The 15392-nt window shown below is 44.7% G+C and overlaps 1 protein-coding gene across 1 annotated transcript; it reads right to left on the bottom strand.

Annotated features, from left to right (window-relative positions):
- Positions 1-1054: 1054 nt before the first annotated feature.
- On the bottom strand, positions 1055-6813 carry LOC136456486 (serine/threonine protein kinase OSK1-like). Its single transcript, XM_066456388.1, has 11 exons — positions 6659-6813; positions 5980-6161; positions 5316-5500; positions 4946-5128; positions 4724-4855; positions 4437-4622; positions 2965-3054; positions 2794-2877; positions 2423-2560; positions 2135-2347; positions 1055-1525 (listed from the first exon to the last, which is right to left on the bottom strand). Exons 2-11 carry the CDS (start codon positions 6152-6154, stop codon positions 1412-1414), a joined length of 1500 nt encoding a protein of 499 aa, XP_066312485.1. The 5' UTR covers positions 6155-6161; positions 6659-6813; the 3' UTR covers positions 1055-1411.
- Positions 6814-15392: the final 8579 nt, after the last annotated feature.

The raw sequence follows: 15392 nt of genomic DNA, 5'->3' as shown, positions 1-15392 counted from the left end.
TTCTCGTTTTCCCCTGTTTTCTCGGACTCAAGATCGAGTACCTGCTTCTTGGCTTATAGTCCCAATTACTATCCACCATACTTGATTATACATTTATAATCTGTTATATCTTGGAACAAGGAGCCTATTCAGCAAGCAAATACTTAGATTTTGTGTTCGTGTAGGCAGCTCATGTGCGATGTGACGGTAATTGGTACCTCCGGTTTGATAGTTGAAGCATATGACGTTCTGTTATGGGTATATGGGTATTTAGCAGGGTGCTAGGGGATTTGACATCTACTTTAATAACAAATACACATCAAAAGGAATACATTGAAGACTTAAATATTTCCAGGTGAGGCATCATAAGACAGATAATGATTTTTTAGGAAAAAAAAACTGAAACTAGTTCCATATTTTTCGAAACTAAAATAGAACTGTCTAAGTTAAACAAGATTTTAGGTATTTTAATTGCATGTTTTTCTAGAAAAAATTAGATATTTTTTTGAAAAAAAATATTTATTATCCCTAAACTATTAGGGATGAAAACAATCAGAAACGGTACTGTAATACAAAATCCGAAACCAATTGGTATGGGATTTAAAAAAACGGTAAAAAAAAAGGCTGTGCTAAAACCTCAAAATGAGAACTTCCATGGTAAAAAGCAATATTATAATACAGAAAATGATATTGATCGAAACTGGATGAACTATCAATGTCGTTCGATTTACCCTTTGTAGTAAGTTCAAAGAGGACCAAAATTCATGCGGGCATGCTTGCTTGCTGGCTGCCAGGCAGGTTTGAGGTTTGCAGCCAGGCAAGAATCTGGACCCAGGCCACCAAAATCCAGCGCCTGGGAATCCTTGCCTGGGCCAAGCAGGTTCAGTACTTCAAGCAAATAGGTTCATCATAGTACATTTGGGTTCGACTGTAGCACATACAGAATGTTTCATGATCATGCTGCAACCTGTCCGACTGTAAACTGGAAGTTGCGTCGTGTACCTAACTCCAGTCAAAAGTAATGCCAGACTGATTACCAGGTAGAGATTAAAAATCCCCAAAAGGCTGTAAACAATGCCTTAAAATGCATCTCAATTGACCTGTACGCTGCTCAGCTTTGAATTAACCATTATGAGAGCTGAAATTATTCATGTAGATAGACATTAAAGCCAGCAAAAGCATTGATCTAGTTCATTGTATATCCTAGTGCCTTCACCGGCAGCCGGCCAGCTGTAAAGAACCAGGAGCCATCTAGCTCCACAAAGTCTGGTTCAGATGATAGCCAGGCACAACAGCTTCGCATGTCTACGATCTACATACTCCAGAAATCAAACTACTGGAGATATGATTACTATTTACAGCTTTGTGAGCAATTCGACATTCCTCTAGTGTAATGCAAGGAATGCAATTGATGGAAAGCAGACACAGGGAATCAAAGAACTCTAAGCTGAGCTAGAAAGTCCGCGCACAAGTCCAGAAAGAGGAGCTGTGGTCCACTGACTCTTTGCAAGTCGAGGAGGTATTTCTCGTCTCTTGTTTTGTAAAGCTGCAACAAGTGACGACACATCACAAAGATGAAAAATAAAGCGCACACAATACGAATAAAGAAAATGTGGTCCCAGTCGTATAGGATTCTTGATCATGCGAGATTGCATCAGATGCAGGTATGTCAGCGCCACAATTTAGTGCGCAACATAAGTGGTAAATACATATGGAAACAAAATGTATAGTGTGTTATACATAATGATAAATTCAATTCAAATAAGTCTTGACTATATATGCATTGGATGGAAGCAGTCATCATTATTGGAGCAAGCATAAGGATGGCAGAGTGCATGGGATATGAAATCAAGTGCAATTTGTACTCCACGAGATTTGTGAAGATGTCCCATCCTTAAAATAATGGGCTATCTCCACATGTTAACAACTGGAAATTTAGTATATATATATATATATAAAAGGATATTGAAGCGCAAGGGATCTCAGGGGAAGAGCCAGATTTGCAGTATTATATAACATCTATAAAGGTCCCAGCGTTTAACCAGAGGGTATAAAGACAGTAGGAGATTGTAAATCGCACCAGAAGGTCTTCTATTGAGACATTAGTAATAAATATTAAATATACCAGAAATAGAAAAAAAAACATGAATCATACCTGAATTTCAAACTTAACTAAATTTAACTTCTCACTTTGGCCATCAGTTTCAATGGACTCTGCACTGAAGTTATGATTGTTATGAATTTGACCAGGAAAGCCAGGACTCCATCTGCACTTCATGTTATAGTGACCAATCTTTTTCCAGTAAACATTCAATTCTTGCAGAGCTTTCAGCACTTCAGTCATTATTTCTCTTGGATGTGCTCGCGACTAGCACAAAACAAAGAAATGTTGAATGGAAGAAGCAAATAGTTAAACAATAGAGGCAACTTGAAATTAGATTACCTGAAGCCCAAGAGCCCATTTCCTCTCAGCTGGAAAATGCGGTCTCAAGCCAACCGGAGACTCCATAAATATTTGTTGTCGATTACCACGTGCTGAACTTGGTGATTCATATGATGCTATGTTTGAAAATGAGGAGTCCTGTGTGCCAAGAAAACAAAACAGAAAAATTGTCTGGATTTAAGTCACCGCAGCAAACAATATAAGATGTGGAAAATTGTCTGGATTTAAATTACCACAGCAAACAATATATGATGAGGAAAATTGTCTGGATTTAAATTACCACAGCAAACAATATATGATGTGGAACTGTGGATCAACAGAGTAAGCTGAACTATCAAGGGATAAAAATATAATATGACTCATTTGCTCACCATAGCTTCTTGACATTCAGCTCCAAGATAGCCACTGGTTGTGCGAAGCCTATTGTCCAACAGTAAGTAATAAGCAACAGTCGCCTGTACATTTTAAGTCCAATGATCCAGTCACAACCATTACAGTAAAAAAAGATGTATGAAGACAATAAAGTGCAAAAAATATAATACCTCATTTTGCAGCCTGTTTTGGATTGATTCCACCAACAGGTTCTTGTCATACCCCATACCTATAACCTCACGGAGAGTTTCCTCATCAATCTACAAAAGGGGGAGCAAATTTAAACATTATCTTATGTAAACTACGTGGCCAGAAGAAAAAAAGCATGCTACCACAATGCAGACCCAATACTGCTAGAGTAGATCACATTCACACAAGACAGAAAAAAGGTTACACAAGTGGAATGGGAAATAGTGGATACTAGATACAGTTTAAAGAAAAAAGGTTACAGAAAACATTATTAGGAAGATGAAATACTTTAATAAGATAGAAGATACTAACAATGCAGAAGAAAAATATAACACAAAAAGAGACAGTGTGTAATGATGTCTATATCATATCAAGGTAAACACCATACAGGGGAGCCCTGGATGTTATCAGACGAGACAACATATCAGGTGCAAACCAACCAACCTGTGCAAACTTGGAAACTACCAATCAGGACCACTAGATACTGATCCAATGGATGGGGTGACGGGGCTTATGCGCAAAAAAAAAAGGCCGGCGGGTGGGGGGCTTAAACGCAAAAAAATCACACCTCTCACCCCATCCATTGGATCAACATCTAGTGGTCCTGATTGGTAGTTTCCAAGTTTGCACAGATTGGTTGGTTTGCACCTGATACGTTGCCATCAGACGAAGAAGGGGTTCTTTTTTGGACAGACATGTAGAGTCTAAACATAGAGTGGAGTCATTTCTGCTTCAACATTCTTGCTATCTGAAAATATAGACCATGGCCTCATATAGAGAAGTGCTACATATAGAAAATAGATAGTACTCCCTAAGTTCCAGACTTTCCATTTAGCTTTGTTGTTCTAAGTCAAACTTCTGTAACTTTGACCATGTTTTTAGGAAAAATATATTAACATCTACAAGTTCAAATAAATGGACTATCAAGACATATTTCATGGAGAATTTAATGAAACTAACTTTATATTATAGGTGTTGATGAATTATTCTATAAACTTGGTCAAAGTTAGAAAGTTTGACTTAGGACTAAGCTAAAATGAACTATATAATTTGGAACGGAGGGGTACTTAAGGCCAGTCTCAGTGGGGATTTCATGGTCCGGTTTCCAACACATCCATATTTTGGAAATAGTGTAAAAGAGTTTCATCCCCATGAAACTATCTCTACTCTCATGAAACTTTTATCATCTCTCTTTTCATCAATACGGCGCTACATCAACATATTTAATGCCCATAAAACTCTGATGAAATCCCTACTGAGACTGGCCTAATTATCCCAATTCAATGACGTTGACATATGTGCCCATTTGGTGCTGCGGTGGCCCAATAGGGGTTAGTGTTCAGATATCACAAGGAGAAATATTTAGCCCAAGTGCCACCCAAAGCACAGTGGGTAGCTTATATTAGCTGAGTGCGAAGTACATCAATGCAAAGTAATGCAGAACAAACTGTACCTTTTTAACTTGTTGTGCACTATCTGGAGGAGGCACAGTCAAATAGCGTGGGAGATGAATTTTGAACCAATCATGTTCACGAATTTCACGAATGGTGATCCGCTTCATTGGGTCAACAACCAGCATTCTTGGAATCAAATCCCTTGCTGCACCCGACAAATGGCTAGGAAGTGTATATATTCCACCCTAAAATGCAAGAGGATGGGGAGATATAGATAAGCTCTAAATCAGCACGAACAAGTAATAATGTACATTGCTAATATAGAACACTGCAGATGCTTTCTAACCTTTATTTTCTTAAAAAGGTTTGGAATGTTCTCGTCATCAAATGGCAAAGTGCCACATAGAAGAGCATAAAGAATAACCCCACAGCTCCATACATCAACCTCAGGCCCAGCATATAATTTACCAGATATCACCTACAGAAAATAAAAGGATATTGTAAGGGTGGAAATACAGCACCACGTTGATCTATTCTTTTTATCTTCAACTCAATAGAGAAAGCTTACCTCAGGAGCAGCATAATTTGGGCTACCACAACTTGTCTTGAGAAAATGGCCATCCCGCATAACATTACTTAAGCCAAAATCTGCAATCTTAACATTACATTTTGAATCCAAAAGGAGGTTTTCTGGCTTTAGATCACGATGCACCACCATGTTTCTATGGCAATATTCAACACCGGATATAATCTGTAGCAAGAGGGTCAAAAAAAGAGTATACTATCACATACGAGCACTTAAGAGGAATAACACATATGTTTTGACCTTTAGCCTTCTAGTCACCGTATATTTATCATGCAATTGTAGCACATGTAAACAAAGCAAAGAAATAGAATACAAATTCGCCAATAAAGGGATCAGGGCCATAAAACATCACCTGTTGGAAGAAATGTCGAGCCTCTTCCTCCTGCAGCCTACCTTTTTCAACAATGTAATCAAACAATTCCCCAGACTTAACATACTCCATAACAACATAAATATCAGCTGCCGTGTCTATAACCTCATAGAGGCGGATGATATGTGGGTGCATAAATAACCTCAATATCTTAATCTCTCTTTTAACTGCAAAAAGGTAAAACATCAAGCAGTTCAGGCAGAATGTTCACATAACAGCCTAGCAACTAGATAGGTAATAGCAAATATAGAGGATGAATGATACTCATTGGAATCGTGACTAGCTAAAGGTTGCAGGTAATCATTACTCCCAGCCAACGTAACGAAGAAATATGCACAGTTGTCCTTCCAAATGAACAGCAAGAAAATAGTGGTGCGCTTGCAAGTTGCTTATATCACTTGTAATTATGTACATTATAGTGCAAGGACAGTGTCATGCCATATGAGAAGTTCAATCAGTATAACAATGGTGTAGAACCTTAACACATACCACTAAACCAGATAATTGCATAGTCCTCAGGAACTAACTACGGTTTATTAGACGAAAATCGAATTGCCATGGAGGATGTTTGCACATACGTAATACTAGACTCTGTATTCAATTCGTAAGGTTAACAGGGCAAGGCAAACAACCATGAGACACCAACCTTTCTCTTCCATCTCCATGCCTCTGATTTTACGACGGTTGAGGATCTTGATTGCCACCTTGTGTCCAGTACTTATATGCTCCGCAATTTTCACCTTACCGAAAGAGCCAATCCCCAGAGTCTTACCAATCCGGTAATTCCTCAAAGGATTGCCATCCTTGCCTGTTCCCTCCATCTTCCGCCTAAATTTCAGCCAAACCCAAATATGATTAAGGAAACGCGAATGCAATCGCTGCAAAATTCACATGCATATCACACTCGGCTATGAAGGCTTATTGAGCAGGTCAGATCCAGCTGATTCGTCAGTTGAAATTGCCCCCGCACTTCCAATTAGTTCGAGCCAAATCACGGAAATACTTAATTCGAAGGGGAAAATGAACATCTCCCTCAAAATTGACTCCACCTTTTCCCCACCTGATTCAGGTCTAAAAAGCCCGATAGCCCCCGAACAACCAGGACGCGATGCCACGCTCGAGAGCTCACAGATCTGCATGGTAGCTAACCACCGAATCTCGCTTACTTCCCGACCAATAAAACGAGCACCAATGACCCGAAACACAAGCGCGTCACTGATTCGCTGCTCAGGAAAAAGGCGCATCGTCTAATCCCGGACCACGGAGGATGAGGGCGAGGAGGAGGCAGAGAAAGGGGATGGAGGCACTGAGGCGGAGACCCCTACCTGACCGCTGGAGGGGAAGCGGCGGCGGCGGCGGCGGCTCGTCAGGAGGGGGCGGAGATGCGGCGAGACACGAGGGAGGGGAAGGGTGCGAAGCGATGCGTCGTCACGGGTCGGGAGGACGGAGGGGAAGGCCGGAAGGGGGAGGAGGGGAGATTCGATTCCGGCAGCGGGGTCCAGGGCCGAAAGCGACCCCCGCAACGCGACGCGATTCGCGAGGCCGCAGGCGGAGTCCGTGGCGCGCGGAGATGCGTGCGCCCCCGTGCGGTTCGCTGGTGGCGGTGAGGGCCAGGCGGGCGGGCAAGGGGCAACGGCAGACGCCGGGGGATCGATCGGTCTGTCGTTTTGCGGGGTTAGATGTGACGGGTCGGTGCCCTTTTTTCTTTGCAACGGTGGTGACAACACGTTCCCGTTGTGATTTGCCCAGTTTCGTTGTTCCTTTCCTTTGCACCGTTGGTTTTCGTAACAAATGGGCCTGTTCGTTTGAACTTATTAGTCGGTTTATCAGATAAAATTTACAGTATTTTTCTCTCATAACAAAACAGTTTTAGTTGGCTTATTAGCCGACTTTAATACTAGCCGAACAGGCTTAGCACGATGCAAAGCAACAAACCATTTCGATCATGTTCACTCATCGTAGCAACGACACATGGCAAACACACCATAAGCAAAGCAATTACACTGTAGTGTGGTTCGCACTTCACGGTTAGTTTTCTGGTAACAAATACGAGCATGATGCAAAGCAGCACAATTTCGGTCATGTTCACTTGTCATAACAACGACACAGTATGGCAAACACACCATAAGCAAAGTAATTGCATTGTAGTGTGGTTCGCACTTCATGGTTGGTTTTCTGGTAACAAATACGAGCACGATGCAAAACAGCGAACAATTTCGGTCACGTTCACTCGTCATAACAACGACATAGTATGGCAAACACACCATAAGCAAAGCAATTGCACTGTAGTGTGGTTCACACTTCACGGATGGTTTTCTAGTAACAAAAACGAGCACAATGCAAAGCAGCGAACAATTTCGGTCATGTTCACTCGTCATAACAATGCCACGGTATGGCAAACACACCATAAGCAAAGCAATTGCACTGTAGTGTGGTTCACACTTCACAGTCTCTTGGGGCAAAAGAAAAACACTAATGCTCCAGCGCGGACGTCCGTCCCGCATTCATCCGAACCAACACTTCTAGCTAGCCTACGGACTGGCTCACACTCCTCCTACCCTCACGGCATATACACATTTTCTAAAAAAAAAGAAAGGAGAGCGACACTTTCCCCACGCAGCACCAACCACCATAGGCACCTCCACCGCATCGCTCGCCCTTCACTCGCTTTCTCTACCGTTGGGGCCGCTCACCGCGGGCAACAAACCTGCCGATCGACCGGCGTTGCTGCTCGTGGAGAGGGAGACCGTAGCCGCTCGACCGCCGCTGTCGCTCCACCACGGGGTCCGGACGCCTGGTTGGCGGCCAGGAAGACCTCCGCCTCTGATGCGTCGGGCCCAACGTCCACATCCCGCTCGCGGCGACGCCAGGAGCACCCCAGGAGAGGGGCCATTGCTGGCTAGGGCTAGGCCAGGTGTAACACCTCTGGTGTTACGACCTCACTTAGCACCTTAATTAAGGCCTAAAAGAAATTAATTAACCAAGCTCTCGTGTTTAAAAAAATTAAACTCACATAAAATGATAAAAACAATATATTCATGTTTTTGTATAATTTGATAATTCACGGCGAGTACCTTGGCTTGGTGTATTTCGTAGGTTGGTTTGATGTTGCAAGGTTACCCTAAAAATATCCCGAAGTTCTTTCGTAACGCATTGTAACCCATGTTCCGGAACTCAGTTCGCGAACTGGTGCCCGAGTGACGAACCCAAGTTGGTGCATTTGTATCTTCCTCTCGAGTGGCCCGTTTGTTGTGCAGATTGCTCCGTGAGATAGCTGATGAGCTCAACTTTAGCACCGTGACATTAGTTGAACCTCAATCATGATCATTAGCAATTTCGCGTTGCTTAAAATTACATGCTCCTGGTCACTGCCAGCTTCGTCCATCATCTCTGCTGCACCTTGATTACCACTGCTGTCCTGCGCCCGGCGTCGTGTGCGAGCGTCCTTGCTGCTGCCGTGTACTGCTCTTCCTGGCTCTGCCGTGCACCACCGAGTAGCCACTGCCTCCGTTGTCCCGTCGAACTAATGACCTTGTCGTGATGCCGCTGCTCTCCCCACGTCGCCTTGTGTGTTGGTTTTGTGCGGTGGGCTCGGTACGCGGCCGCTGTTCTGCTGTCGCCGTCCGCACGTAGACAAGCCGAGCCATCTCGTCATGATACTTTGCGGCATGTCTTCTTTAAGCCGCATCGCGCGAACATCACACCATCGACTACGGCCTTGGCCTTGCCTTCTTTCCCCGTCGTCAACCGGTCCTGTGCGTACCATGTCAACCACTGTGACAAGGACGCCTAGGTGGGCCATGCTGTGTCGGTAACGGTGTTGTGCTGCCTCTTCCGTAGTCACCGCACCTGGACTCGTGACCCCACGAGTGTGGCCCGTGTAACGCATGCACGCGCGTGGGTCTGCCCGGCCTGGCTGCGCTGGCTGCTAGCTCGTTGCGTCACTTCCGCTCTACCACTATGTCGCGCGCAGAGCCGAGCTGTGGTGCCTGTCCTGCTGCCTACACGTGGTTCTGTTCCACGTCGCGACTACAAAATTGACGATGAATCGCACGACTCCTAGCTCTCTCGCTCGCGCGTCTGCTCTTATTGGCCTCCATCGCCAGCATCTCGCCTCACTCTGCTGGTCTCGGCCGGGTCGGCGCCTGCCATGCCGCTGCTGTGCAGCACCCGCCAAGGTTGCGCCCGTTGTCGTCATGGCCGCTGCCGCCGTTGGGCCCTACTGCTCCCACCTCCTACGCGTGCGAGCTCCATGCCCCGCGCTAGTACAGCTGCTCCATGGTGCTGTCCCTTCCAAGCGCCTCCTCCACCATCGTCCACGTCCGGCCGCACCTCTGCTGTCGTTGTCCCGCCTCCTCTCATCAGTCGCCGGTTTTCCTTCCCCCTGTCTTCGCGCGAGCACGCGCCTAGGCCCGCATTGCCCCGCAGCACCCCACCGCCTCCAGTCACGCCTGCTGCGTCGTCGTTGTCTCCTCACATGCGCTCACGTGCCGTAGTGGCCTCCCCCGACGCCGTCCGCCCGGTACGCCCTGCCACTGCCGCTACCACGAGGCTCTGCCTCCATGGCACCACATAGCCGGGTGCGCGCTAGGTCCGCCAGTGCCTAGGAGCCTGCGCGTCGCTTCCCCGACCCCCCTCCATCGCTGCAGCGCTGTTGCTGCCTGCCGTGTCCGCCGGCAGCCGCCAGCCACTGTGGCTAGACCACCGCGGACTACTGTGGGCTCGGCTAGGGCCTGGCGTGGGTGCAGTCGGACGTCGCCTTGCCGTGCGGCCAGGAAGCTCGCCCTCACCGGTGGCGGACCGCCACATGGGCCAGTGGATTGCTCCGTGCTCTACGTTTAGGGAAGAAAGGGAAGGTGAGAAATGGAAATAGAACATTTTGTTGGGTCCAAATACGAACCGCTAGACTCAGATGAACAGTGTATGTTGGACTACGGATCAATTTGGTAAACTGTAGGGTTCTTTTTGCATGTGGCGTGCCCCTTTGGGCCTTGGCCGCGTGGGCCGCAGTCGACCTTGGGCCGCTGCCGCGTGCACGCCGGTGGGCCACTAGCCTGGCTAGTTGGGCCGCTCCTGCCCACGCCCGCCCGCGCCCACCTAGTCCTCTGGCCGCGCTCTTCCGCGCAAGGGCTGGCCTGCTCGCACTGCTGGCCTATCGCCACCTGCGATTGGGCTGCTCGCGCCAGCGCGCGCCTCATCCGCCTAGGCTGCTTTGCTCGCTGGACCAAGCCGAGCTGGGCCGCTTTGGGCTCAAGGACCTTTTTCCTTTTTCGATGTTTTGTTAATTTCAGCAAGCGTCTGAATACTTGAAAATTGATAATAAAATATAGAGAAATCATAAAAATGTCAAACCAGTTTTGTTGGGTTCCTAAAATCATGATATATCTAATAGTTAATTTCGTTCGCATAGGTTCTATATATTTTTAGGATTGCTCTAATTATTTTAACATGCTTAATATTGTTAAAAGGTGAACTTATAGGAATTTCGATGAGAAATCGGTGATAGGGTGACTCTGAAAATTTTACAGTTAATTACTAATATTATTAGCCGCTCACGGTAATTTTTGTAGCTCCAGAATAATTAGTTTGTGAGATAGATAATGATGTCCTATTTCGAATAAAGATTAAATCGATACAATGAAATAAAGAAACAACCTAGGTTTGTATAACTAAAATATTTGTTAGGAAATAACGCTTTATTCGACAACATGGATATGTAGCCAAAGTACGGTCGTCGTTAGAACTAGCTCATTAACTTGAGTGGCGTAAATCGTATTTTATGAGTCACGGTTGTAGTTGATTAATCACGTCTTTGTATTGCATCGTATTGCATAACATAATAGGGACGTCAATGGATCGTGGAGTCATCGGGAGTTGCTGGAGAGATGTTGCTTTTGGAGATCGTGTCGCCATGATGGAAAGCTAACTTTTGATTATATTTTACCCAGATAAGCCCCGGTGTATAACCCCTATTTTGCTGCACTTTAAATTATATTTGTGCATTAAGTTTTAAAGAGTTGAATGAAACTCACTTGCATATATATATCTTCATCCCATGAGTCTTACTAGTATGACAAGATCATATAGATTGTTATACTATAAGACTCCAGTTGAAGTCGAGTGATTGCCTATCACTCGCGAGATATAAAAAATATATTACTGTATTATCATCACTTGGAAATATAAATGGTGGAAAAGAAAAATGGTGACCGGGCAGGGATATGGATTGGGTATTAGTGGGTGTAAGAGGTTGTATCCTGCGACCATGGGGCATGACTTGGTTACACTGCTTTTCCTATCTGTGTCGGTTAAGGACCGGTCGTTGCATAAAACTCTAGGCAAGTCACAGACTTATTATCCCAAGCATATACTTGGATATGGGCGCTTGGAAGACTTGTTGCTCTCTTATCGTGGGTTCTGGCTCTTTTTGGACCGACTGATGGGAGGCAGGGATGGTGAAGGTCCTTGCACCGCACTAAGTCTGGGACTTAGAAGCGGGGGCTTGGAGAGTTTGGACAGAGGCCTGAACCCCATGACAAGAGAGTGATGGGTTGGTCCTGCTTGTGCCTGGGGTACAATCGGGGCATGTGTTTTTAGGGTACCTAGCTGGGGGCATTAATTCATGAATCACCAGGCGATCCGGTATGGCTTGTCTACGGCCTAGCACCGTAGTAATAACTGAAAGAAGAAAGATGGAAAAAAGGATTCTGATTGCTTACCACCTGCTTGAAAGTAGCATAGGTGTTTACATAGAATGGTAGTTAATGAACTAATGCACTGCTAATAAAAATCGAATATAAGGATGTACTTTTAGTAATGCTCCTGCAGATGCAATAAATCCATAAGCCAGATAGCCTTGCATATCCTTGAGTCTTTTCTTTCCTCCTATCGGGTAAGTTTGCTGAGTACAATTAAGTACTAAGGGTTTTATTTCCCTCTATTGCAGGTGATAGGTGGATGCTAGAGCTGACCCTTGTGTGTGGATTCCTCCTGGTGGGCTTAGAGAAGATTTTCTTTACGCTGCGATCATAGTTTTTATTTATAAATCTCACAAAATGTTTTTATAAATGAAAGTTTTGTAATTATAAATGAAAGTTTTGTAATCTATTGTCGTAGTTTATATATCAATACTTTATCATGTCATAAATAGATGTTTAATTCCGCTATAGCTATGTTCACATGTTTATACCCCGCTGTTCAATTAAATGGTTCATAACTCTGATAATATGATACATTCCGCTGTTATAATAATAAATATTTTACTCTGATATTGTATTAAAAGTGATGTAAGAATTGGTTACTAATGATGTAAGCTTTATTCTCTGATTTGTGGTCCTGATGTAAAAATGTGGATTTTTGGGTTCTCTTCTAGGGTGTGCTCGATGAGACCGTGTAATTTGGTGTCCTCCCTTGAGTGCTAAATGTCTAATGGAAGACGAGCACTCCTATGAGGTATTAGATTGGGCGGTTCTGCCACAAGTGGTATTAGAGAACAAATAAGGAAATAAAGCTTCGAAAACCTTTTCTAAAATAAAATTTGACAATAAATTCTTTTCAAAAGAATAGGACATTTGCATGCGAAGTTATATAAGTAGCCCTATTACTATGGTTATGTATCTAGGATAGATGGCACTCTGCTGACCTAGGTAGACTTAATCAAGTTTTCTATAGGTACACTGACCTCGAGCATAGTCCGATAGTATCGACTAGCTATAGAGAGAGAACGATGTGCCAAAATTCTAAGAACGGTTGCCCTATATGTTGGTAATAGTGGAAGAACGTATAGGACGTATATTTATGCATATCTTGTTATGCATTGTAGTGGCCGTATTGCTTGTGGATACGTTATCCATAGATGTCACGTGTGTCATATTGTGCATGATTGACTCGTTCCTGTTCTAGAGTTATTTCTGCACTATGGCTTCGTGCTCCATGTTCGCCCATGGTTCACGCTCATCATGACCCACGTCTCCCTATACCCTTTTTATGCGCTCTTGTTGGACTCTTGCCCTACAGTCATACTAGTCAGTAATAGCCTCAGACATCACTCGCCTCGAACGCGCGAAGGATTTGGTCGATTCGTTCATAGTGATCCCGCGCAGGAACCTCGTGGACCACGCCTGGACCACTGGCCGCTCTGCCTCTATAAGTAGGGTCTAGCTTAGCCATTGGTACCACCACTCAGTGCACTTTAGCTCGTTTAGCTTTTCTTTGGAGCAAGCTTTTCGCTCAGCCTTCCTTGCAACCATCGCTAGGAATGGCAGGAGCCTAGGTTAGTACTTACTGCTTAAATGTTGAGGGTTTTCTCAGAATCCTACATGCCACCCTGCAAAAGCTTAGAGTCAAAGATCATCCTAAGTATGAGGGTCGTGAGTATGAGAAGCATGGCACCGAGCTGTGTGAGGTTACCATCTACATTAGAAAGAGTGAAGAGTTTCCTGATCTCACCAAAGCCTAGAATGTGACTGCAATCAGATTTCGCTTCATTGACACCTACTAGGTTGTGGCCCACAAAGCCTTGTGGTACCTTTGCCAGATCTATGAAGAGCCCATTGCCCATACCCCCATGAGGTTCTTTCCACCTTTGGACAAGAATCGACAGGCATGGAGGGCTCATATGAAGGCCTTGCAAGGGTAGGATATGCAAGAAGATAGTCCTACCATGGTGCACTTGACCGCATACCTGCTTGCTCTGGATGAGCAGTATGACCAGCAAGCCTCGGAGCTAAGGAAGTGCCTCAAGCGAGCTGAGGAAGCCGAGATCTTCTCTAGGATGCTCCAGATGCAGCTTGCCGAAGCGCATACTAGTGTGGCAGCCGCTGAGAGTCTGGATACTACCATGTCGGAAGCTCTGAAGTAGGCTAAAGATTGACATGTTCATCAGTTGGGAGAGGCCTATCTGTTCACTAGGGCCAAGCGAAGGACGCTGGCTACTGAAGGGCAGGATTCCTCGATCTTGGAGGGGATCCCTGTCCACCCACCAGAAAGAAGGAGAACCAGTGTTGTAGTGCCTATAGCACCTCCACCCTTGAAAGTGTTAGAAATAGAGCCCTTGATTCCTCTCACTCAACCATTGTCAAGACAAGAGGCAAATCCATAGCCAGGGCAGTAGATGAATCCATCGAGCCGGGGAATGAAGATGCGTGGTTCCAAGTAGATTAGTTGCATTGGGATGTTGTACCCGTAGTAGTAGTGCTTTTTGTCATTGTCCTCCGATATTGTGCTCTTGCCATTGTTGTCATCCGTAGTTGTTGAGATTGTTCGACCATAGTGAATGACATGCCATGAATGGGAGACTGGATGCCTATATGATGTAACAGTATAAGACCGTTGGAATGTGCATTTTGTTTATTTCGTTGTGTTGATTGCGTCAATCTACCTTTAGGTCCCAGTAGATGTGTTTAGAGTTTTCAAGGGTATTATTAAGCAGGTTACAAGAGAAGTTGCTAGTCAGATATTAGCAAACCAGTCATGATTGGAGGACACAGGACACTGTATTGACTAATTGTGGATGTCCCAGTAGAACCCTTGACTCTCTTTAAATCAAATCCGCCATTGGATTTGAATTCCTTGTCCCTTGTAGTGAAGGGAACCCTTGTTGTTTGAATCTTCCCTTGCAGTACTCCCCTTACTCTATGGTCTATGACCCCACCGCCTTCATGGCATGTAAGTTGGTAATAGTTGCCTAGTTAATAGCTTATGGTGTCGCGATGAAACCGAGGGCTCTCTATGGAACATGTGCCACATGGTGATGCTGCTCGACATGCGCTAGTATCAAGGTTGTTGACCAAGTACCTTTACCAAGTTACATCGCCATACCACCTTTGCTACAAAATATTCTCCTTGGAAATATTTAGGTGTTCAAACGGGAAATCCACAATAGGTTGATGTAGAAGTGTTCTCTCAAGTTAAACAAGAGGAGGTGGTTTTGGAGGAAGCATGTATGTCGTGCTCTCAGTTCATATAGAGGTTGGTACATATGGTGGGTAAGGAAGGGAAAGAAAAAGAAGAGTAGTAGGGAAAAGTTAGTCGTGGATAGTCGAGAGTGATTGTAAAAGC

This window comes from Miscanthus floridulus, chromosome 6 (assembly GCF_019320115.1).
Source record: "Miscanthus floridulus cultivar M001 chromosome 6, ASM1932011v1, whole genome shotgun sequence".
Classification (NCBI taxonomy): Eukaryota; Viridiplantae; Streptophyta; class Magnoliopsida; order Poales; family Poaceae; genus Miscanthus; species Miscanthus floridulus.
This window is presented reverse-complemented; position numbering and strand designations above follow the sequence as displayed.